The sequence below is a fragment of the Fusarium sambucinum genome, chromosome IV, assembly GCF_050947815.1.
Source record: "Fusarium sambucinum isolate potato_lamoka chromosome IV, whole genome shotgun sequence".
Taxonomy (NCBI): domain Eukaryota; kingdom Fungi; phylum Ascomycota; class Sordariomycetes; order Hypocreales; family Nectriaceae; genus Fusarium; species Fusarium sambucinum.
Genome location: NC_139291.1, coordinates 6248224 through 6273068, shown reverse-complemented (window position 1 = coordinate 6273068; position 24845 = coordinate 6248224). Strand labels below are relative to the sequence as shown.

Genomic DNA, 24845 nt, shown 5'->3' with positions numbered 1-24845 from the left:
TCTGGGTATATATAACGGTATTGTTGCAATTTTCGTACACTTTTCTTCTGACTTGCCAAGATAACGCTTACTGAAAAATGGCATCATCGCAGAATCAACAACTCGGTTCCGATGTGTGCGTAGTAGGAACGGGAGCACTCGGTCTGTTGGCACTCAAAAACCTTCGTGAACAGGGGCTCGATGCCAAAGCATTGGAGAGACACGAACACATAGGCGGAACATGGCATGCCTCGCAGAATGTCGAGCAGACTACTGCATCGGACTACACAACGGCGAATACTTCTAAGCAATGTGTACGTTTCATCCGGCTGCGAGATACAGACTAACGCTAATAATGTACAGTGTGCTATCACAGACTTTCCTATGCCTGATGGTAAGTTGATGACGTTCAATGGCTACATACAGAAAGCTCACCGTTATTAGAATTCCCTATGCATCCACCTCAAAAAGACCTAGAGCGGTACTTTGAATCTTATGCCAGGAAATTTGATCTTTTCCCACATATTGAATTCTCAATCTCAGTCGACCACATCGAACGCGACGAGCAGCAAAAGAAATGGAGAGTTTTCACAAAGAACGTCAAAACGGGAGTTGAAGAGGTCAGATCTTACAGTCGTGTAGTGGTCGCTACTGGCATGCTCAACACCAAGCACATGCCACACGTCAAAGGCATCGAGCAGTTTACAGGAGATGCCCTTCATTCGAGACAGTTCAAGGATGTGTCTAAGTACCGGGGCAAGAATGTCATCGTCGTGGGAGTTGGTGCAACTGGCGTTGATTCAACTTCTTTCCTCGTCAAAGCCGGAGCAAACAAGGTCTATGCAAGTCATCGAGGGACAGTTTTTGTTGTAAGTCTTCCACGCCAGAGATGTTACAAATAGATGCTAACCATGCAAAGCTCCCCAGGCGAGTTAAGGGACAGGCTTTTGAGCATAATATGAGTCGTCGCGTAGCCATGTGCATAAGAGCGTTGGGCAATTTCTCGCCGACGATACTCGCTACACTCATGACCAAGATGATGGTTAGCGTCCGGGACAAAGAGTGGCCAGTGATGAAGGATATCTTAAAAGATAGGCCAGTTGATGGGGTCTTCCACCGAATACCGCTATTCTCGGAGGACCTAGCGAACAATCTCAAGAGTGGCAGTGTCAAGTCGGTAAGGGGTATCCAAGAAATCACTGGACCAAAGACGGTTGTCCTTACCGACGGTACCGTCATCGAAGATATCGACGCCATAATTTTCTGTTCAGGTTATGGCTATGATTTCTCCATCATCAAGGGCCCTGGGGACCCAACTGATCCAGCCATTGCCCCTGACCACAATGAGAAGATCGAGGCGGCCGAGTATTATCAAGATGAAAACAGGTTTGCTCGTCTTTATCATGGCTTTATGTCAGAGCAGTTCCCTGAGTCTCTAGCGTTCATCGGCCATGTAATCCTCATGAGGCCTCCCTTTGTGTTGTACGACCTTATCACCATGGCCCTGGCTGGTGTGTGGTCCGGAGGTTACCCCATCGCGAACGAACAGGAGAGACGCAAGGATATCGATGCCCACTATAGCTTTGTCGTCAGCATACTCCAACGAGGCCCATTTCCTCATCCAGGGTTCCGTTTCAGGATGGCCAAGACTTATGAGTTTATCAACCAGGCAGCAGGCACAGGAGTGACAGACCGTCTAGGTTGCTTCACATGGGAAGCCTGGAAGCTGTGGTGGAATGATCGAAAGTTTTACAATCTTCTCATGAGTGGGACTGATATGCCTGCAGTGTACAGACTTTTTGATACTGGTCGAGGTCGGAAGCCATGGGCTGGTGCAAGAGAATGGATCATCAAGACGAATGCCGAGATCAAGGAGTTGGGAGAGGTCTGGAAGAGGGAGAATGAAGACAAGAAGACAAATTGAAGAGCATGTATAGTATGATGATATATTTGTATAGTGTTTTCACATGTTTCTAGTAATCATGAGTTCTTCTGGAAGGGGTATAACACTTGGTATACTCTCCCTTGAGACGTAAACATGGCGGAATAAGACATATTCTTGAAGGAAGATGATATGTTCTGAGGAATTAGATTAGAAAGTAGGTTAGTAGTCGTGTAAAGCAATGTTCCCTTATAGATAAAAACAAAAGGTCTTAATTCTAGGTGTAGATCTGTCGAGTCGGTAGCTGGGTGTTGTATTGTTTGCATGAATTGAGGTTGTTTTATGCAGCCTAGACTGGGCGCTACTGTACCCGTCCAAGCGTTCCAGCCAACCTAAACGTTCCCTTAACCAGATCTCAGCTGCATATAGAACTGGAGGGATCCGCATCTCTTTTACCCTGATCAACAACAGCATCGGCGACCACTTCACGCTTTCACTTCCCATAAGTCAATTCTACAGTTGAATTCAGCCACAAAAAAAAAGACTGCCGTCTGTAGCTTATGCTCGGCATTCGTCCTACTCTTAGAGCGAGGCGTTCCCTGTTGGATCTTATCCGCACCAGAGGCGAAGACGACGAAGACGACAACAGTAGCCATCGAGAGCAAGGGAGCGACGACCAAAGCCCCGTAAGCAGGTCCCGGTCCCCGGCCAGCTCCAGGGGCTCCAGTGGCGGCCGTTTCAGCGAAAGCTTCAGTGATACAGCCCCCGCGCCGCCCGCTAACGTTGTTGTTGCTGCTGGTGACCCCACTCCCGAAGCTGCTGCATCGTCATCATATCGACTCCACCCTAGAGCTGCTGGTTCTGTTGCTGCTCCTCTAGCGTTGGTGCATGTGGATGTAGCTCATCAAGTGCCTCTGCCAAACTCTCCACCACCTCCGTCTACGTCTGCGTCTCCGTCTCCGTCTCCATCTTCATCAACACCTCAACCTCCATCTCGACCGCCACCTTCGTCGACCTCCTCCCCCGGTTCGACATCGCATTCCATACGGCCACAGTCGCCGAATTCATCTATCTCACCTAATAATCAATCCGATAACGCGCCAGTTTCGCCGCCCAATATGGCTCCTGTGCGTTGATTCCCGACCTCCTCCAAGCTTTCATTCACAATCTTGGCCCGATGCTTGTTGGGGACACAGCGCAGACTGTACTCCTAGTTTATTGACGCTGACTTTGGTTTTCTGCAGAAGAAGGCTGCCAACAACAGCAGCAAGTCCAACGAGGACGATGGATACACAGCTGGTATGCTCCATCCAGCCTCCATGTTTCAAGGTACCTTGCGGTGTCGCTAATACTATTTGCAGGTAAAATCTACTCTATCTCCGGGTCAGTACCTGCCGATACACATATCCTGCGTCGATATCCAGTCGCAAAATGAGCTCGTCGAAGCTAGCTCGCCGATATCTAACATGTTATACTGACTTTATGCAGTCCTGTCGTCATTGCCGAGGACATGATTGGTGTTGCCATGTACGAGTTGGTCAGTTGCAGTCATTCACCGCAGCCATCATCCGCCAAAAACTGACACGATACTATTGTAGGTCAGAGTAGGACACGACAACCTCGTTGGTGAGGTTATCCGAATCAATGGCGACCAGGCCTCTATCCAGGTTTACGAGGAGACATGTACGGCAACCCGTGATAAGGTCCAAGAACTACAAGCTAATCTACATCGCAGCCGGCGTCATGGTTGGTGACCCCGTCTACCGAACCGGAAAGCCCTTGTCCGTCGAGCTTGGTCCCGGTCTGCTCAACGGTATCTACGACGGTATCCAGCGTCCCCTCGAGGCTATTTCCAAGATGGCCAAGTCCATTTACATTCCCCGCGGTATCGCCGTTCCTGCCCTCGACCGCGAAAAGAAGTGGGAGTTCACACCCTCCGTCAAGGTCGGCGACCACCTCTCTGGTGGTGATGTTTGGGGTTCCGTCTTCGAGAACTCTTTCCTTGCCAACCACAAGATTCTGTTCCCTCCTCGCGCCCGAGGAACCGTTACCAAGATCGCCTCCAAGGGCGAGTACACCGTTGCCGACAACATCCTCGAGGTCGAGTTCGATGGCAAGAAGACCGAGTACCCCATGATGCAGTCCTGGCCTGTTCGAGTGCCCCGTCCTTCCAACGACAAGAAGTCTGCCGATCAACCCTTCATTGTCGGCCAGCGAGTCCTCGACGCCCTTTTCCCCAGTGTTCAGGGTGGTACCGTCGCCATTCCCGGTGCTTTCGGTTGTGGAAAGACTGTCATTAGTCAGTCTGTGTCCAAGTTTTCCAACAGTGACGTTATTGTCTACGTTGGCTGTGGTGAGCGAGGTAACGAGATGGCTGAAGTCTTGAAGGATTTCCCCGAGCTCACCATTGAGGTCGACGGCCGCAAGGAGCCCATCATGAAGCGAACCACACTTATTGCCAACACTTCCAACATGCCCGTCGCTGCCCGAGAAGCTTCCATTTACACAGGAATTACGGTGGCCGAGTATTTCCGCGATCAGGGTCTCAACGTCGCCATGATGGCTGATTCTTCTTCTCGATGGGCTGAGGCTCTTCGAGAACTCTCAGGTCGTCTGGGAGAAATGCCTGCTGATCAGGGTTTCCCCGCTTACCTGGGTGCCAAGCTTGCCTCGTTCTACGAGCGAGCCGGTCGTGTCCAGACCCTTGGTTCCCCTGAGCGTGAGGGTAGTGTCAGTATCGTCGGTGCCGTCAGTCCCCCTGGTGGTGATTTCTCCGATCCCGTCACGACAGCTACTTTGGGTATTGTGCAGGTCTTCTGGGGCCTCGACAAGAAGCTTGCTCAGCGAAAGCATTTCCCTTCCATCAACACCTCTGCCTCTTACAGCAAGTACAACAACATTTTGGACAAGTACTACGAGAAGAACTACCCTGATTTCCCCCGACTCCGCGATCGTATCAAGCAACTCCTTTCCGACTCTGAGGAGCTCGACCAGGTCGTGCAGCTTGTCGGAAAGAGTGCTCTGTCTGACCCTGACAAGATTACTCTCGATATTGCTGGCCTGATCAAGGAGGATTTCCTCCAGCAGAACGGTTACTCAGACTATGACCAGTTCTGTCCCATCTGGAAGACTGAGTGGATGATGAAGCTTATGGTCGGCTTCCATGATGAGGCTCAGAAGGTTATTGCGCAGGGCCAGAGCTGGGCCAAGGTGCGAGAGGCTACATCCGAACTACAAGCCAACCTGCGACAGCTTAAGTTCGAGGTGCCTACCGATGGCCAGGAGGCCATTACCAAGAGAGTGAGTTATTCGCCATGTATAGCCTTTCACATACATTTACTAACACATTTCTTAGTACGAGGAGATCCAACAGAAGATGACAGACAAGTTCGCTGCTGTCATGGACGAGTAAGACCTGAGCAAGCTGCTGGTTATTTCTGTCTTGAAGCTATAGATGAGTCATGTTGTGGGATAGGCCAACACATGGCTGGTATTCGATTACTGTTTGCGCCGCCCCGTAGTCTAGTGTATGCATCCAATATCAATTTGTTCAAAATTCGAACCCATGTTTTATTTGTGATATAGTATGTGGGTCAATGAGTGAGGTTAAAGATGAGCTGATGTGGGGCTACATGCAAGTTATTCTCACCATCAACTTGTAGACAGAGATGTTCTCATACTTGCAACTGTTGAAACTATACAGCGTCTTTATATATATACTTTTTATAAGCATTCAGTTGACTTAAAATAGACTCAATCCCGCTCACGCTCACATACATACACCTTTCTCCTTCATCCTCTCCCAACCCCTCACTCCCCGAACAATGTCCGAAGAGCTTCAAGACGAGGTCGAAGCCATCAACTCCATATATGGCGATGGTAGTCTTGTCCCATCAGACGATGACTTCTCCGTCTATATTCTAAACCTCCCCGGCGATGCGTCCTCACTCCGTCTCAAGTTCCCTTCAAATTATCCCTCTCAACCGCCCTCTGTTCTCGGCACGCACCACAGCTCCGGCGGCGTCAAGGGCGCTGGCGCTCGTGATCTGGGCCTCTTCCGCGATGCCTTGACCGAGGTCTTTCAAGAAGGCCTTGTATGTCTTTTCGATGCGGTGGAAGAATTCACGCGGCGTGCCGAGGAACAGAAACCAGAACCTCAAGAAATGGAACCTCCAACTACTTCAATGCCCGAGGAAGATTACTACGAAGAACCAGATTTTCCGCCTCCAGAATGGGTTCTCTCCGACATCGTCACAGAGTCAAAATCAACATTCCTAGCACACGTTGCGCGAGTCACGTCGCCTGATCAAGCACGCTACTACGTCCAACTCCTTCTTGCATCAGACAAGCGTATCCGTGGCGCCACGCACAACATGACAGCATGGAGGATCCGCGGGCCTGGCGCCTCAAGCTTCCAGGACTGTGATGATGACGGAGAGGCCGCTGCGGGAGGAAGGATGTTACATCTGATGCAGGTCATGGACGTCTGGGACGCCATGGTAGTGGTGACGAGATGGTACGGCGGTGTTCAGCTGGGACCTAGAAGGTTTGCGCTCATCAACGCTGTAGCGAGGGACGGGTTGGTTAAAGCTGGTTTGGTAAAAGAGGAGAAGCAGGAGAAGAAAAAGGGGAAGTGAACCCTTCAACAGGGAGACGTTACGCTTGAATATAACATGCAAGAAAACGGAAATACACATCAACAATCAATTGTTACACTATTTGGTATCAAATATGGAACTCAGCCGCACCTCCCTAGGAACACCATTCAGGCAAACAATCCAAACCGCTCATCGCCCATATTGGAATATCTAGAAATTACTTGCTCCCGCACATCAATCCCAGCCCCTCGACTTCACAGCAAACAAACGCCGTTTCCTTTGCGCCTCTCGTTAGCTGCTCATCTACTATGAGCATTTCGTTATCGTACAGCATATATGTCACATATGTTCTTCTTCGTTTGTTGTATCAGAATCGAGGGCCCATGGCTAGATTTCATCGCTCAGCAATGGTTTTAAGATACCCATTGCCCTGACGGCCTGCTCCTCAGAAAGGATCACAGTACCTGCCTGTGCCGTTGAGAGATATGACAACTCCGAGCTGGCGGCTATCTGCGGATCCTGCACCAGTATGCCAGCAACACCACATACGATACCCGTTGCCTCAAGAGGAAGGCTCTTGAGGTCGAGGAAAATCGGAATCAAGTAGGCGTCGGTATCTCCAACAAGCGAATCGCCAAATATGTCGAGAAGATTCCTGTCGAGCAACAGGGACGGTGGGTCGTCCTGAGCCAGAGTAACAGACATGAATCGAGGCTGCGACACAAGTGCTGAAATAATACATGTGTATAATTTCGTGTCGACGTTGTCTGCCCAGCTTGGTCTGCGGCCATTCCCGGTTGCGTGTCGACTAATCGAAGGTCGCTGGTGAGTAAAATTTGCAAGCTGCGACGTTTCACGGCCAGAGCATTGCACCAATTCTAGTGCTTCCTCGAGGTTGGGGGCCACATTCCTCTTCTTCAGTGTGCCGAAAATGCGTGTTTGCAGCTCAGCGACATTGAGTGGGAGGCCCTCATGGGGTGGGGATGATGCTGGCAGCCCGCCACCTTGCTTTTGGGTATTCGCGGCAGAGGTAATAAAGTTCGATTCGTTGTCTGATAGCTCGAAACCCTTGGCTATAAGGGATTTGACCACATTCTCGCGCTCCCTTGTCGGGACCAGAATAAAGTCCGAGTAGTAGGTAGTGATGAAGAAGATGGGGATACCAGCAAGAGCAAGTGGGGAGGTCAATTCCATGACACGGCCGCCTGCATCAAGTCCAGCACTAATAACGGAAAGGACCATGTAGGATTCTTTGGAAACGGAGACGATATTCGCAACGTCGCGCGGCAGGGTCTTGAGAACTGGTTCGAACACATTCTGGGCCCATGAAGTGTGGCAGACAACCGAACACTCTAGAGGGGTAACACTGATGTTGAGAAAGCCATGCTGTCCATCAGAAGTGAGTCCTTGTAACTCGTACTCGGGTGAGTCGCGCAGGCCTCCTGCGCCTTGCGACTGTGGCAGCAGTACTCGAAGAATAGGCTGGAGGAGGCTCGAGTAAAGGCTGAGGGGGATATGAATCAGCGTGTATGTCCCATCCTAGAGTACCCAAGTTAGAAAGAAAGTAGGCTACAAATGCGATTCGGCCGCGTGGTCATGGTGGGTCACAAAGGGAAATGCAAATGACAAAAGTGTGAAGTATTCTATGTAGAGTGAGTGTGAGACTTACAAGGAAAGACACCTGCGCGTTCATGATGGCAGGCCAGCATTGAGGGTCCGGGGTCTTTGTACTACGAATCCCGTCAAAGCGACGGCTCGGCGCAGTGGAATTGCGTCTTTTGCGGCGGGATCGCGCTGGTGAAAGCCGACAACAAATTGGCGTGTCGAGGTCGAATTTCTGACTGGATCATGAAGATGTCTCGTAGGTGGCACAGGTATCTGTTGTAAGGTTTGGGCTAATAAGGTTGGAGAAGAGGAACAAGAAACAAAGAAAACGGCCAATGCCCAAAAATCCGGTAAACTCTGCTTTGTTGAAGTGTATAAAACAAGGTTTGAGTGTGTGAAGAAGTTTTCAAAAGGTTACGCAGCATGTAACGAGGAGGGTAGAGGAAGAACTTGATGCAGGTCCAGTCCAGACAATGGAGGGTACGATAAGGGTAAACCCGCGTTATTAACTCTCCTCCTCCTCATTGTACGTAGAGTACCTCGACTGTAACTATCGCTATCTCTAAGCCGAACGGGAAGAGCACGTCCCTCGATCGAGCCCAGCCCTGCAGGCAGACAGACAGACAGGGTTTTGCCGTCGCAGACAAGGTGCGGGCCATGACCAACTTGGGAATTAGCTACCTGTTGAGTTGGCAGAGGTTAGACTAGTAGGCTATGACGGCAGCAACGTTAGTGGATATGCATGGGTGGTTCGGGTGCTAACTGAAGCATTGACTTTTGATTGAGTTAGATAACCGTTGCAGCTATCTACCTACCTATTAGCTGGCTGGCAGTGCTCTGAGTAAGATTCTTCAATGGTATTTCAGAATGATGCGGCCTTGGCAAACAAAGATCCTTTCTCCTCGGGAGATGAACACGCTCGCATCAAGGAGGCCGCTCGAGGGTGGCTTGACTGCAGATCTTGACCCAATACCCGATGCGTGAAGACACATTGGTCCAGTTGGTACGGTAGAGACAGAAAAGTGCAGATGGCGTTCGTGATCACAACCAATGTAGTTCCACGACTTGGCCAAAAGAAAGGAAACATCAATTGTCCTGCATGTCTCTACGCTTTGAGCTTTGTTTTTATGAATGCAGCGATGCAAAGTACCAAAGCAACCAGGCAACACTGCCTCATAGCGATCTAGGTGTCACCGCATCACCGCCGATAGAAGATTACTCTCTTCTATATAAGCGTATGATGGTGGTGCTGAGATCAACCTGTAAGACAGGCTTCCGTGACAAACAAGCATGGAGTACGGTGGTGCGTGGGGGCTACCTCAGCAGAGCTAGAAAGATCGGGAGAGTAGGACCCCTTGCTCCTATTCAACAATTGTTATTCATTCATGGATTGAGCCGAGTCGGATTCAGAGGGACAGGGCTGGTTATCAGATGTTATCTAGTTAATTTTGTATGACAAAAACTAGATACTTTCCGTCTGAAACAGTGCTTTTGGAACCAAACACATAAAATTATATTAGATGGATTGCCTATTGTTCTCGATGAGCACGCCGCTGCAACTATACTACTACATTGTATGCAACTTCTTCTTTTTGACTAATTGTGTATTGATCGCTAATTCTATTGGGTCAATGCGCGACCCGTGAGGTCGGGTTTGTTAATCAGACCAAGGTGATAGAAGGTGACAATATCAAGGTTGGTGGTGGTGATGATTTGATGAGGTGAGCTTCATGATTTCCCGATTAGAGCAGATGCCTTTGGCTCTTCCCTGTAGGTAAGTCAGGGTGTCGGGCATCACCCAATCATTCAGTAGGGAAAGTACAGGTCGTGATGTGTAGATTGTATCTAGGTATGGAAGGCCTTGTCTTTCCTTCACCTCGGAGACATCGTCACCTTTCAGACTCGCCACCTTCGTGGTCAGGTCTAGTTGAATCACCTGTAAATGAACCCTGGCTGCCTACAGAAACCTAAGCCTAGTATCCATTTTTACTATTTTTACTATTACAAACACCCCAGCAACCCCAACTTTTCGTGTAATCCTCGCGACTCGCACTCGAACCCATGATCGGTACAGCCAGCCTCCTCCATTCACAATGACTTCGCCGCACGATCGCATGGAATCTGAAGCTTCCATCACTCCACAGCACACAAATTGAACATCCCGGTAAAAGCCGCCCCTGCCTTGCTTTCAGCAACAACAAAGAATGGAGTGGCATTATGCCTGAGCCTGTCAGCTACGCCTCCAACCCGGTATTTAGAACCTCAGCAATGAGATCGATCAATAGAACATTGCCTATCATGCCTCAAAGCAAGCTCGCCGCTGTCACATTGCATGACTCTTACCTTGCTGCACATGTCTCGATATTGGATCATCCCGTCTCGGTAGACGACAACGCAACATTTTCATCTTACTTCGTGGTAGTTGTGTTCCCATACGAGTCGGGTGATGTAAATTACCCCACGAAAGATGCCATCATGGTGGGTGCAGATACCACTAACAAAGCTCTAGTTTCTGCTGTAGTGTCGGGATCCAGCTTCTTCTGACCCCTGTCATGCTGTCAACATGTCGCAAATGGCACCACAGACTCGTGCTTCATAGCGTGACCACATACCAATATTACCCTACTCAACATCCAGAACTCCAGGTGACGCAGTCTGAATATGTCACACTATCGACCTCTAGTGACCTATGACGATATCGTCTGGTTCACTGCGACACCAGAAACCTCTGTACCTACAGGGCATTCCATCCCTGCATGTCAGGTCACAAATTCCTATCCAACGGCAAACTATTAACTGCCTGCAGAATACGTAGATATGTATCATCTACAAGACGGGCCAACGCTACCGGCTGTCAGATAAAAAATGTCCATTGTAATGCCTATCAACAGAGGGTCTTTTGTCCCGCTCCTTGTGGGACGGCGCCAAGTGGATTGCGATAAAGAGTCCCGGTCTTACACCTTTGCATATCGTAATATGATTCATTCTATCTTCAATAATCACAGGCTGGCTTGCTGGTGGTTGTTAGAATAAGTATTTATATTCATGATTGGACATGGAACAAATGTTCGGGATAACCTATCTCCCGACTTCGTGTATTCTGTGGCATCCGATCGACCCCATAACTTCCTGTCTTGTCATATCCTTCAGCAGTGACATAACTGGAGTAACGCTGGGCGAGTGTAGGGGTGGTTCATGCATGACATCCCCTGTCTGGGGAAGACAGCCACGCCCTGCTGTATCCGTACGTAGTACATACACGTCTGCCAAGTCTCTTTGCTCGCCTGTTCTTATGAGGCCAGCATCGATACGAAAACATTTGACTTGTTGCCTCACAATAGACTAAACATGGATGTTCTCTTGACACGATAGCACGTATGATACAGATGCGGTAAACGTCGGCAATGGCGTTCAGAGTGTTATTGGTCATTCCTATTTTAAACTAGCTCAAAGTTTATCTATCGCTTAACTCCTACGACAACCAGGTTTCTTGGACTCAGCCCATAGTCAAACACCGTTTCGACCCACGCGTGACGAACAAGATCGTCGTGTTCTTTGAGAAATGTCCACCGGTCCGACACGATGAGCGATTCGACCGCCATCGCGCTGAAAGCCATGAGACTCCAAATAGCGCACAACTCCTTCTTTCGTGGCAGGTACTGGGCCTCATATTGTTCGATCTCTTCGTCTGTTATATCGCCCATCTTCTCCTGCATCACTTCCGCATACTGCTTGTATTCAGTGTTGGTTGTGAGTTTCTCGACTGCTCCGCGGACATAAGACTTGAACGTTCCATAGCAACTCTTCCGCAGCGATCCAATAATTACAGGATTGGTGCTGATGTCGAAGGGACTTTCACTATCATCCTGGGCGGATGATGCATTGTCTGCTTGTCGGGGTTCCCCTTGGCTATCTCCATGCCGGATCTTTCTTACCACGCCCCGGTCAAGGAAGATCTTTTGCAGTACTGCTCTGTAGAAATGCCGGGAGAAGAATCCTGCGCTTTCCTTCTCGGTCCAGTTTTGTGGCGCCTGGCAAGCCATCATACGAGCCGTGATATTGAGTCGCACGCCGTCTCCCTGATACGTTGAGAACTTCTGACTCATGGGAAACCCTTGCGGGTCATGCTTGTCCGATTCTCGAACGAGTCGACCGTTGACAGCTTGAAGAGTCGGTCGCAAGAAGGCATGTTTGTATGTAGGTGGACCAAGTTTCTCAGTCATCAGGTTGTAGCAGCACCCAACGATAGCCACAGCTTGGATATCTGGGTTAAGAACCAAAGAACGAATTCCAAAGTGCGACAGATTTCCGCAAGAGTGGATTGACATGGCCATCAGGCTCAGGTTCTTCTTTTCGGCTTCTGCATCGGCTTCGGTATTGATCTGGGCGATTACTTCACCCAGCTCGCCACTGTCCAGACGGCCTGAAATGTACTGAACTGACCCTTTGCCCTTTTCTAAATTATATTCTCCTTTGAGTTCTTTGACAGGTTTGAACTCAAAGGCTTCGTCTCCTGCCACATCGCGGATAGCCTTAGCCAAAGCTTCCGGGTCGTCTTGGGCATCAGGTCCCCGTGCTTCCAGGATCTTTGTCCATAGCTTCTTGTTCCTCACAACCTTGGGCTTGACAGCCAGTCCAGAGGACATGTCAAGACCTTTTGCTGCATTGACGTTGTTCTCCCGTCCCTCAACAGCTACTACATGCCGATTGTAGGGCTCACTTGCCATGGCTCGGCCAAGATAATTCTGGCCACTTCCAAAGTCGACGTAGTGGGATATCTCATTTCCATACTGCTCCCTGATGTCGTCCGAAAGCCGAGAAAGGTAATCAGCAAAGTTTGTGACTTCATGATTTTTCTTCTCGTTCATGCCTATGGCTACTGATCGGGGAAGAGCAGGAAGCTTCTCTGTAGGTGGCGTGAATGATCGGCCAAGCGAAAGATTTCGAACTGCTCGGACGTATTCTATGAAGCTCTCCGGAGGTTGCACATCGTCATGGTTGAGATTATCCAAATCATCGCGCATGAGGAGGTCCAGAAATTCCATGAGACCGCATGAGAGAATGAAAGGGTGCCATTCTTTAGGGATGGTATAATGAAAGAGACCAGGCTCAATAGTGAAGAAGTCGAGGATATGGACACCACCGCAGAGGATTTGGAAGGTTTCAGAAGTTCGAACAAACTTGAGAAGCTCATCGATATACTCGTCTGGTGATGAAAAATCACCATTGAATGGCAATGGTTTCTCTGGTATCATTTTGACTGGTATATAAGTTACCCTGGAGACTGTCAGTCACAATATTGGGGTTTAGGAAGTTTATACGCTTACAAGTTTTGATCGTCTCTGTGTAATTTAGTATTTTGTATCTCTACTTAAAACTTGCTGTGAGGGTTTAATTACTCCTGTTTGTGATGTTTATGATCCGCTCTGGTAAGTGAGTTGGCGAATTTTGTGTGAATGTGTATATTCCTAACAGTGAGGAAGAAGAACAACACAAATTGACTCAGTCTGCTCTGTCTCAGGTATCACAGATTTAGGGGGAAATTTAGGCGAAGTTTGACTCTGGGAACATGACTTATGGAACAGTTTTTGAAGAGTTTCAGACATAAACATTATTCTCATCGAGGTTTTGGTGGGCGGGTCGAGTTTGCAGGTGAGTCCTCGGTGTGTGCCAGAGCAGTACGTACCGGTGAGTTCTCACCGAAGGCTCCCGGGTAAGCTCACCTGCAGGGTCCGAGCATGCAACGTCATCCCTTCCATCTAACACGATGTCGCAGCCTTGGATACTGTTTTGAACCACCTGGCCCTTTCTTTTGTTCTTAACAATTCTCAGTCGCAGCGTCATATTGAACTGTAGCGCACTCTTTTTAACGCGCATGGCCAACCCGCCGCTTTCAGGATGATGTCCTCTACCAACGATGAGGACCCCTTCGTCAAGGTCCAGCAGTACGTCCCACCCTTTTACTATGCGCCCGGCCATCAATGCTAATAATGATACAGAGATGTCCTCAACCAGATGGCCAACACGCGCCCGCTGTTTGCTTCGTACCTTCGAATTCGCTCCCTTTCCACAAACGCCAATTCCCCCGAACTTGCATCCGCACGCTCCGATCTCGAAGCCGCTTTATCATCCCTTGCCGACGACTTAGCCGACCTGATCGCCTCTGTCCAAGCCGTAGAATCCAATCCCTCGCAATTTGGACTGTCAGAACACGAAGTTACGCGTCGTAAGCGCCTTGTGCAGGAAGTTGGAGGCGAGATTGATGATATGCACGATGAGCTTGCGAAGAAGATGGATGCGGGCGACCTGCCTGACCCGAATGCGTTTGCCATTGATGGCGATCACGAGGACAACTACACCGAGTTTGAACAGCAGCAGCAGATGGAGATGATGCACGAGCAAGATCAGCACCTCGACGGCGTGTTTCAAACAGTAGGAAACTTGCGCCGGCAGGCGGACGATATGGGAAGGGAGCTCGAAGAGCAACGTGAAATTCTTGATCAAATAGACACTGATGCTGATCGTATCGGTGGACGATTGGCGACGGGCATGCAGAAGTTGCAGCATGTGGTACGGCAGAATGAAGATCGCTATAGCAGCTGTTGTATAGCAGTCCTCATATTTGTCCTTATACTGCTGCTAATCATCCTTCTTATCATATAATGTCTGCCATAGACTTCAAGAGTCAGATGTTTAGCCCCTTTACAGCGTTTACGATATAATCACATGTGGGATTGGAGTTTGGGATGGGGAATTGCTTTTCACGAATTATCGTACTCTTTGACCAAGAATTTTTCTCAACTCACTAAAACGTGTACTAGAACGATAGATAGAGCAGCAGCGGCGGGTTTATTTTCCAAAGTTATTGTATTATCTAAATGTTTATCAAACAATTGCCAAATCCTGAAGCACAATGTCTCACAATCGTATACGATACAGTAACAGAGCGGTCTTCGATTCCGCGATAGCCTCCTCAACCCTGTGACTTTATTCCATTTTGAATTCGTCATACAATCAGTTGTCTTACGCCGTTATACCAGGATCAGCCCCGATTCGGTCTTGAGTACGTCTGCTAGTGCAGCCAGGGAGCCAGCAGCACTCGCATTTTGGGGTGCTTTCTTTGGGAACTCGACGAGTGCAAGCCGTAACGCCGCTAACGCAGCATTCCCATAAAAGTTGAGGAAGCGCTGCTCATGGCCTTGGATCATGGATCGCAATACCACATATTGAGTGTTTGATGTCTCGTTGGGTGGTGAGTTGACGATGTAGGAGAGCGCCTTCCAGTAGTTTGTTGGCGGATAAGGGTTCTTCTTGGATGATCTGCTGAAGTCTCTTAGAGACAAAGAAGCAAATCCAGCACCCAAACCAGTCATTCTGTCATTATGACTTTGTTCCGTAATCCATGACGGCCCATCCTTCTTCCATCCTATGGCGACGCGCCCGCGTTCTGTCTTGTCATTACCCCTGTAACCAAACAAGACAGGGCAAACCATTCGATATTTGGCCATAAGGATATCAATCAAGGATAGACCTCGCCATTGGAATTCTTTCGCCGAGAAAATGTGGGCAGCAAAAACGCCAACAGGGTCCGCGGCCTTGGGGTTTGCGCCGCCTTCGTTAATGAACTGGTTCACAATACCCTTGGCGCAGATGTTTATGAGATATATAAAGAGTGAAGGAAGGGTGGCATCGTTATTTGCGGAGCCTTCAACAGGCTCTCTCTTATCGACCACAAACGCACTGACATCGATGGGAGGACTCGGGATCCGACCCTCCAAAGCCTCTTTGAGCGCGCCCGTGATTTTGTTGATCTGTCATTTGTGAGAAGCTGCTTCAAAGTGGTAGGGTATTTTCAACTTACAGGTTGATTGTTTGCTCCTTTTCCGGCCGTGAGTTGACCAATAGCTACTCGAATTTCTCTTCGAGCAGCACCGAGTTTGCCTTTGAGGGGCGAGTTGGCAACCTTTGACTGCGCCTGAAGGTCCTTTCGCAATTCCTTCAACTCTAGGTGGATCTGAGCATAGCGGTCGACGCCGGTAGCTGGCTTGGCTTGCACAGATTGTGAGGCTGGTGCGGCAGGCCTGGAGACCGGCTGAGGGGTGGTTTCAGTGGCGGCAGGTGCACTTGCAGGCTGTGTCACCGCTCCATTTGGTTTTTGAAATTGACTCTGAGAAGGTGGTTGTGTCGTACCAAATGGATTGCTCGGTTTATTCTGAGCGAAAAGTCCAGCGGCAGGAGATGGAGCTGTAGGCTGAGAGGGCTTCTTTGCTTCGGTGGCAGGCGTCGTGGAAGCTTCAGGTTTTTTTGAGTTGCCGAGAGGAGTTGCGCCGCCATTCGTTTTCGCAGGCTCTTGCTTGGCTGGCGATGCTGGCTGGGGCGCTGGCTCTGGTGGTAACTTGGGAACTGTCTTTGCCTTGAGTTCCCGAAGCCGTTTCTCCTCCGCGACCACAGCAGCCTCAGCTCTTAACCTCTCCTCCTCCTTGCGCTCTTCAGCAAGTATGCGCTTGTGCTCTTCTTGCAGCTCATGGAGCTCGTAGACTCGTATTGCTGCTTGACGCACGCGCTCGTGTTCTAATTGCGCCGCCGCCAGAGCATCTCGATGACTAAGCTCATTATTTCGGGTATCGAGAAGAAAGGATGCGGCGATGTTTCGTTCTGGACTAGAGAGTAATTGATTCCTTTTGGCGGGCGAAGATAAGACCTTGGAAGGCGAAGAGAAGGTCATGATGAAAACAAAATATTGTTGGTTCGCTACAAAGCTGGCATTTGAAATGGAAGAAATAAAATTTGGTTGTGTAAGTAGAAGGGCAAGTCTGACCTTGCACCTGAGATGTAGGTAAGCTTCAGGACTCGCGTAGCCTTTGTACACGAAGCGTTTGTTTTTTGGGTCTTCACAATGCAGCCCTTTGAAAGAGGCTGGATGTCGATCCATCAAAGCAATGCTCCCCGGGCATGCATACTGGAAACCGTCAATTATTACTAACTTTATCTGGTATAGCCGCAATATGCAGAGCTGGCAGATCTCGGTCCCGCTAGAATGAAGTCCCGATGTCAGCCACACATAGGATACTTACGCCACATCATGGAAGTCAGGGTCAGATCCACCAGCCAAAGAGCTAAGGATAGGCGTTGTGAAACATGGCTTCGACATTGCCATGTCACCCCTTCGATCAGGGTAGATAAACATGTGCAAGAAACTCTATCTGAGGTAGAAACATGACCGGCAGCACGGTCTGTTCTCCGTTATTGGGATAGGAAGCAGCGTCATCAACGAGTCGACAAGGGGTAATGTAATCACCATCTGGGGATGCCTGTAATCTTGTGCTTAGCCAAGAGTGTTGAAGCAACCGACGCGGAGCTCTTGAGACAGACGAGGCACGATGGATGACCCCGACTGAAGGGTTGCATTGACGGTGATTCAAAATCTAGAACATGGGTGTGAATCACTGCCGTGGGCCGGGCCGTTGTTGGCCATTTGTGCAGTTAAAGCTAGGCAATTCAATTAAGCTCTGTTTGGAAGGTATGCAGAAATCAACCCGAAGCCACTGAAGCCGGTTTGGGGTTGTTGGAGACCAGGAAGGGAACAGTTTCTGTGTGATTCATATCAAGTCCGGTCGATGGCTTTGCGAGACAGCTTTTTAGTCGATGGGCGTTCTGAAACTTGATATGTGGCAGCACAATGCACATCCTAACTAGGTGAGGAACTAAATTGATATTCAAAAAGAATACGATTCGTCTAATAATTCGCACAACATAGACGGTGTCAACAAATACCAGCCAGGCAGTGCCTGTCTAGGTTGAAACACGACCACTTACAATGCGAGACTGAAAGAACACATTGCCCGTCCTTGATCCACTAAAACCGGACACGCAACCGAGGAGAGCCTAGAAGTGACTGACTGTTTTGATATTCGAACTTATGTATTATGATCAACTAAGAACGCCTTTATTAATCCAAAACCAAGCCAAGCCGTTGACGACTCCTCGGTCTTTTGTTGCAAGGTTACCTATGTGTACTCATGTCGGCAGCTAGAGATGAGGACGATTCGGCAACTGGTTGCTCGCTCGAATGCACCGTCAGCGATTAACGAGCTCCATCAAAAATAAAGAAAGGAATGCTGATGAGATCACTTTACAAGCTCCAGACCACCACGTTTCGTCAGTAATGATAAAGTGCCCCTCGATGACGTTTGGCACAAATTTCCTGGTTCGCTTCCATGTTAGCTTTGATATCAATTGTTCAGAGCTCACCCTTGAGCCGCAGTGAGGCCTGGACTTTTTGGAGGTTTGATTAGTATGGTATGGTATCCATCAGCCATCCATCCCATGGCGTGAAGCAGGGGGTTCTTCGCCCCTAGCGCAGGCGGATACGGTTAAGCATCACTGCTTCGGGCAACCACAGGGATGGAAACTCTTGAAAGTGTGACTGGTTGTGAAAACGAAAGAAAAGACGAGGGCTCAGTCGCTCTACCGGTCAAGTAGCCTGAGCGTATGTATTTGTTCAAGGGAGGGAGCCAGTTTCGTCCTTGTTTCATAGTCATTGAATCATGATGAACATGAAAGAAGTACAGAGATTTTGGAACCTAATAGTGTCGTCGTCGAGTAAAAAGTTAGGCTCATCATGGGTGTTGAAGCTGGGGTCATCCAGGGGGAGAGGAAACGGCGACAGCTAACGTCAGTAGCACCCCATACTACGCGTATCTGGACAGCTCAGATGTTTACACGAACAATGCAGCCACAGTTGTCTATGTAGGCCACCTTATTCAATATGTGTAATTGCCTGGGTATCTTGATGCGTTATTGCGTCCTACGACAAGCGAGTCGTTGTCTTACAATAAACCTGATCAGTGGACTTTATCTGCTTATGAAGATTCTTGTGATTGCTCCAGATGACGCTCTTTCTTATCCCTCGACGCCACACCCTGAAAGATCGACTCCTTGAATCATGGATCATGACCAATTTTAGGCTGGGTGGTGGTACCTCCCATCTCTTTATCCTTGTTTGTGAGTCCAACTTGTCAATTGTGCTAGTCAATGGTTCTCAAGCCGATTGATGCTCATATTGCCTGGCACTCCGCTGCAGTGAGTTGTCAGCAATAGTCTGTGTTCATGACATATCCGATGAACATCAAGAGCTTGACAGGAGTCAATAGTTTCAGCCATCCGAGCTCTATGGTCATGAATCCCACCCTAGGTTCCCATGGTCCATGGCACTTAGGGGATAGTATCCCCGCTATTAGCGGAGTCAGCCGGCGTCAGTGCGAGCTTCAGGTGCTAGGGGCTCTCGGGGGGCTCTACCACGCTGGGCTCGATCCCACCAGAGCTGCGTTAGACCAGCGGCCAACCCCATCTTTAGGCACGGTCAATCCCCCCGGGCCAATTGCCCAGACACAGAGCAGCTAACCTGGTGATGGGATGCTTCCAATGGCCCAGTTGTTTGTTTAACCCCATGAGCCTGCGTAAGATCCAAGGTCTCGAGCAGGACTTTGTCACAGAAGTTTAGGGGGGGGAAAGATAACAGCTAGTCAGACAGGTTATGTAGCTTCTGCGGCGCGTTTACTGCACCCTGTAGCTGTTGTTTGGAAAGTTTGACAATCTGAAAAGATGAAAGTACCTAAACGGGGAAGGTACATGAGCATCCTACCTGCTGTGAGAGAGTCAAGGTAAATTTAGACCAGCAGGTACATGCAGGTAGTTGAGGCAGTCGTATCCCACTTCCCTCACTCCACTTGGAGCTAAAGCATCTCTATCTATCCACCCATCCTCTTCGTCCATCCCTCCTCTTCCTCTTCTCCTCCATAACTTACCCTCGTCTCTCTTCCTCTTGCTGGGAGTTGGAATTTTGTTCCATTCATCCAGGCCTTCATTTCTCGTCGTCTCATCAACTGCCTCTTCATCGCCGCCTTTCTAAACCACGCTCCTTGGCTCAGCGCAAGCTCGTCTACCCTCCTTTTGGGCAAACATTGTCCCGCCGTGCCATCGCCTTCCGCCATCGCAATTCGCCTCATCCATTGCCCATAACTCAACAGGTCCACCATCCTCATTTGCCGCCTATATTCGGCTACCATTAAGCTTCACGATATCAGATCCAACTAGCTGTATCCTGATATATCCCCTCCCGAACATCGACGTGCTATATTTAAACTTCAAACTCTCTTGACTGCCCAACATGGAGCAGCAGCAACAGCAACCCCCGCAGCAGCCGCAGCAGCAATCGCAGCAGCAATCGCAGCAGCAATCGCAGTCTCAACAGCATGCTTCTCAGCAGCAGCCCCAGGTTGGCGGCGTCCCTGGGCCTGCTGGACGCAGACTTCATATTGCCCATCGCCGAAGCCCTTCTGAGCTGACGCCACTGATGAGCATGTTTGCTAACCCTGGAAGTAAGTCATGATATCCACAACTGTTTGCCTTCGTCCCCCTCTCTTAAAGCGTCATGATAAAGTATCATGGCAGTTCACCTGGTACCTGGTGCTCTGCACCTATCACGTTGCATATATATCATCCTCAATTCCATGTGGCTTCAAACTCGACGTGCTAACATTCTTGTCCATCAGTGGAGCAGCTTGCCATTCAGCAGCAGATCGAGCTGTTGCAGCAACAGCAGCAGCAGATTCAAGCTACGCATCAGCAATATGTCAACATGGGGATGATGCCTCCAGGACAACCTCTTGGTCCTGGCGGTGCGTTCAATCCTTTGCAGCCAATGCCCAATATGTCGCAAGCTGCTTTCCAATTCCCCAACCAAGTGCCTCAGCAAAACATTGCCCCCCCTACCCAGCCACTTTCACATCGCCGTAATCAGTCGGCACTCCCCAACATGGGTATGGGACCTCCTCCCGCACCCTCCTCTGGTGCTTCTGGAAACGCCCCCTTTGGAAGCTTCGAGGCACCTCAAGCCCAAGGCCAAGGCCGAGAGAACTCTGGAGGCCGAGGCGGTCGTGGTGGACCCCCTGGCGGAGGTCATCAGAGAAGACACTCTCTGGCTCTTGCCGACGCCAAGAAGGCCGCCGAACTTGCCCAGCAGAAGCGAACAACTACAGGCTTCTCATTTCCTGCCTCTCCCGCCCCCGACGATGAGAACAAGCCCGCTGCTCAGCCTACCCTCGATGTTCCCGTCGCTCAAGGGTCGACTCGTGGAGGACGTGGAGGTCACGGCCGTAGTCAAAGCATGGCCGTCAATGGCCGAGGAGGTGGCCGTGGCGGCGGCTTGAACGCCGAGAGCAACGAGTTCCAGCGTCGCGGAAGCGGTCACGCCCGTACCGGCTCCCGTAATTTTGAAGGAAACTGGCGTACTCAAGGCCAAGACCAGAGTGGCAACGCTGGTCAGAACCAAGGCTTCCAGCCTGGTCACCGACCTCGTGGATCTATGAACCAGTCCGTCTCTGGAGTAGGAGGCTTCCAGTACAACCCTAACCAACCTCAGGTTATGCAGATGCCAAACCAAATGATGATGCCCCAGATGTATGGTCAGCAGCTTAACCCTATGCAACTGAACCAGTTACAAGCATTGCAGGCCGCTCAGATGAACGGCCAGCAATTCGTAGGCCTCCAGGGCTCTCAGCACGCTGGCCAGCTCGGTGGCCAGCAGCAGCAGCAACAGCAGCAGCGCAAGACCCTTTTCACTCCTTATCTTCCCCAGGCCTCTCTCCCTGCTCTCTTGGGCGATGGCCAACTCGTTTCTGGCATCCTCCGTGTTAACAAGAAGAACCGTAGCGATGCTTACGTTACCACTCAGGATGGCCTCCTCGATGCCGATATCTTTATTTGCGGTAGCAAGGACCGAAACCGTGCGCTTGAAGGTGATCTCGTTGCCATTGAGCTCTTAGACGTTGATGAAGTCTGGGGCCAGAAGCGCGAGAAAGAAGAGAAGAAGAAGCGCAAGGACATTACCGATACTCGATCTGGATCCACCAACCAAGGTAACCAGAACTCTAGCAACAACAATGACGGCAACCCCCCTGAGGGTGGTATCCGCCGCCGCGGTAGTCTGCGTCAGCGACCCACACAAAAGAAGAACGACGACGTCGAAGTCGAAGGCCAGAGCCTTCTCCTTGTCGAAGAGGAGGAGATCAACGATGAGCAGAAGCCTCTGTATGCTGGTCATGTCGTTGCCGTTGTGGAGCGTGTTGCTGGTCAAATGTTCTCTGGAACTCTTGGTCTACTCCGCCCCAGCAGCCAAGCCACCAAGGAGAAGCAGGAGGCTGAGAGGGCTGCTCGCGAGGGTAACAACTCCCGTCACCCTGAGCCTCGACAGCAGGAGAAGCCCAAGATCGTTTGGTTCAAGCCTACAGACAAGCGTGTGCCCCTTATCGCCATCCCTACTGAACAGGCTCCCCGTGACTTCGTCGAGAAGCACCAAGACTATGCGGATCGAATTTTTGTGGCCTGCATAAAGCGCTGGCCCATCACTTCGCTCCACCCCTTCGGAACTCTCGTCGAACAGCTGGGACGTATGGGTGACCTCAAGGTTGAGACTGATGCTCTCCTTCGCGACAACAACTTTGCTTCGGATGAGTTCTCCGATGCTGTTCTCCGCAGCGTCGGTCTCCAGGATTGGTCTATCGAGAAGGAGGACGAAGCTGCTATGGCTGAGCGCCGCGATTATCGCGAAGAGAAGGCTTTCACAATCGACTTCAACGGAGGTGCTGAGCTTGGCAATGCTGTGCACGCCAAGTCCCGCCCTGATGGCAAGATTGAGATTGGTGTCCATGTTGCTGACATTGCTCACTTTGTCAAGCCCAACTCTCTTGTGGATCGCGAGGCAAAGAAGCGAGGCACATCAGTTCAGCTCAAGAACCGTTTCTGCGCCTTGCTGCCCCCCAAACTATCCACTGAAATCTGCTCTCTCACACCCGACCAGGACCGTCTTGCTGTTTCCGTTGTTTTCAACGTGAACCCGCACACTGGAGCCGTCTCCGAAGGTGACGCATGGGTTGGCCGTTCAATTGTCAAGAGTGCTGGCAAGGTCTCTCTTGATGACATTAACGATGCTCTTAACAACCCTTCGGAGTACAAGAACCCGGCTGTTCCTGTCAACGCCATCCAGATCCTCAACGCTGTTTCACAGAAGTTCAGGGAAGCTCGTCTGGGTGCAGGTGGCGAACCAATTGCACCTCTTCGGTTGTTCCAACAGCTCGACGACGAAAACGATCCTGTCCAGGACAATCTTTTCGACTCAACTCAGGCTCTCGAGCTTGTTGAGGAGCTGGTCCACAAGGCCAATGCTCATGTAGCGCAGCGCCTTGTTGAGGGACTTCCCGAGAAGGCTTTCCTCCGTCGCCAATCTGCCCCTAACCCTCGTCGACTCCAGACCTTTGTTGAGCGCATGACAGCTTTGGGTTATGACATAGACTCATCTGGCAGTGGTGCCCTTCAAAACAGCCTTTTCAAGGTCGATGATCCGGATCTGCGCAAGGGCATGGAGACACTCGTCGTCAAGTCCATGCAGAGGGCCAAGTACTTCATCTCAGGAAAGACCAACAAGCAACTGTGGCCTCACTATGCCCTCAACCTGCCCCTCTATACTCACTTCACCAGCCCCACTCGCCGGTACGCCGATATAATTGTGCATCGCCAGTTGGAGGCTGTTCTCTCCGAGGGCAAGATTGAGTTCACTGATGACTTGGAGAACCTCGTCAAGACTGCCGAGTCCTGCAACACCAAGAAGGACTCCGCTCAGAATGCTCAGGAGCAAAGTGTTCACATTGAGTCTTGCCGAACCATGGACAAGAAGCGACAGGAAGCCAACGGTGATCTCATCGCTGAGGGTATTGTCCTGTGCGTTTACGAGTCAGCCTTTGATGTCCTCATTCCCGAATGGGGATTCGAGAAGCGAGTCCACTGCGATCAGCTGCCTTTGAAGAAGGCCGAGTTCCGTAAGGAGAAGCGTGTTCTCGAGCTTTACTGGGAAAAGGGTGTCCCTAGCTCCGCGTTTGTGCCCGAAGATGAGCGACCTAAGGCTGCGGCATCCATTCGACACTCCAACGCCATCGCTGCTCAGCGACAGGCTGAGGAGGCTGAACGTGCCCGAAAGGAGCGCGAGGAGGCTGCCCGCAAGCAAACCGACACCGGTACCATCTCTACTGACGATGTTGATGCCTTGTTCGACGACGATGATGACAACACGTCGGATGTTACCGAGGCTATGGCCGGAGCTTCACTGGCTGAACGCCCAACTCAGAGTGTCCCTGGTTCCCCAACCCGATCTTCATCCACCGCTGGCAACTTGCACCGCACTCGCTCTGACTCAAAGGTACCTGTGGCAGAGCCTGTTGAGACTCGCCTCACCAACAAGGAGAAGTATCTCAACCTGTTCTCGCTCCGTGAAGAGGGAGGTGATTACATCCAGGATGTGACTGAGATGACGAGAGTGCCGGTCATTCTAAAGACGGATCTCACCAAGAGCCCACCGTAAGTATTTTGCCACAATTTTATGGAGAGAAGTGTGCTAACCAAGAATTCAGTTGCCTCACAATTCGATCTCTAAACCCCTACGCTCTGTAAAACGAGCATAAAAGCTAGCCGGCGATTGTAATGGTGACAATGTAGAAGGAAGTTTGAAGCATGGTCTGCTTATTAGTGGAGGATAAAGTTATAAGCATGGGTGGTGAGCATTGCAAGGGATTCATGGAGACTGTCAGAAGGAGTTGGACTTTTAGTTGGTGGTATGGTGTGAACAAGAGACACATAGTGGAGGTAATTTCATCTTTGCTCAAGTAGTACACAACTTTCTATTGCCTTTGTTGTTGTTGTCGTGTGCGATCTTTGGCCGTTCTTGTTAT

The 24845-nt window shown here is 50.2% G+C and overlaps 8 protein-coding genes across 8 annotated transcripts; 5 read left to right on the top strand and 3 right to left on the bottom strand.

The window, feature by feature from the left end:
* Positions 1-77: 77 nt before the first annotated feature.
* On the top strand, positions 78-1903 carry FSST1_002061 (flavin-containing monooxygenase; the record flags this gene model as incomplete). Its single annotated transcript, XM_083228012.1, has 4 exons — positions 78-293; positions 343-373; positions 424-848; positions 899-1903. 4 exons carry the CDS (start codon positions 78-80, stop codon positions 1901-1903), a joined length of 1677 nt encoding a protein of 558 aa, XP_083092243.1.
* A 518-nt stretch (positions 1904-2421) lies between these two features.
* On the top strand, positions 2422-5273 carry FSST1_002060 (ATP synthase alpha/beta family, nucleotide-binding domain-containing protein; the record flags this gene model as incomplete). Its single annotated transcript, XM_083228011.1, has 7 exons — positions 2422-2988; positions 3076-3160; positions 3223-3244; positions 3350-3398; positions 3460-3544; positions 3597-5161; positions 5217-5273. 7 exons carry the CDS (start codon positions 2422-2424, stop codon positions 5271-5273), a joined length of 2430 nt encoding a protein of 809 aa, XP_083092242.1.
* A 412-nt stretch (positions 5274-5685) lies between these two features.
* On the top strand, positions 5686-6498 carry FSST1_002059 (IMPACT family protein; the record flags this gene model as incomplete). Its single annotated transcript, XM_083228010.1, has 1 exon — positions 5686-6498. The coding sequence occupies one exon, from the start codon at positions 5686-5688 to the stop codon at positions 6496-6498; it is 813 nt and encodes a 270-aa protein (XP_083092241.1).
* Positions 6499-6846: 348 nt separating this feature from the next.
* FSST1_002058 (ACT domain-containing protein) lies at positions 6847-8152 on the bottom strand (the record flags this gene model as incomplete). The annotated part of the gene is made up of 2 exons (XM_083228009.1): positions 6847-7998; positions 8129-8152. 2 exons carry the CDS (start codon positions 8150-8152, stop codon positions 6847-6849), a joined length of 1176 nt encoding a protein of 391 aa, XP_083092240.1.
* Positions 8153-11522: 3370 nt separating this feature from the next.
* On the bottom strand, positions 11523-13319 carry FSST1_002057 (methyltransferase domain-containing protein; the record flags this gene model as incomplete). The annotated part of the gene is made up of 1 exon (XM_083228007.1): positions 11523-13319. One exon carries the CDS (start codon positions 13317-13319, stop codon positions 11523-11525), a length of 1797 nt encoding a protein of 598 aa, XP_083092239.1.
* A 643-nt stretch (positions 13320-13962) lies between these two features.
* Positions 13963-14727, top strand: FSST1_002056 (t-SNARE; the record flags this gene model as incomplete). The annotated part of the gene is made up of 2 exons (XM_083228006.1): positions 13963-14009; positions 14064-14727. The coding sequence occupies 2 exons, from the start codon at positions 13963-13965 to the stop codon at positions 14725-14727; spliced, it is 711 nt and encodes a 236-aa protein (XP_083092238.1).
* A 368-nt stretch (positions 14728-15095) lies between these two features.
* Positions 15096-16789, bottom strand: FSST1_002055 (GLE1-like protein-domain-containing protein; the record flags this gene model as incomplete). The annotated part of the gene is made up of 2 exons (XM_083228005.1): positions 15096-15875; positions 15926-16789. The coding sequence occupies 2 exons, from the start codon at positions 16787-16789 to the stop codon at positions 15096-15098; spliced, it is 1644 nt and encodes a 547-aa protein (XP_083092237.1).
* Positions 16790-20233: 3444 nt separating this feature from the next.
* Positions 20234-24567, top strand: FSST1_002054 (mRNA-binding translational repressor SSD1; the record flags this gene model as incomplete). Its single annotated transcript, XM_083228004.1, has 3 exons — positions 20234-20444; positions 20619-24474; positions 24528-24567. 3 exons carry the CDS (start codon positions 20234-20236, stop codon positions 24565-24567), a joined length of 4107 nt encoding a protein of 1368 aa, XP_083092236.1.
* Between the last annotated feature and the right edge of the window lie 278 nt (positions 24568-24845).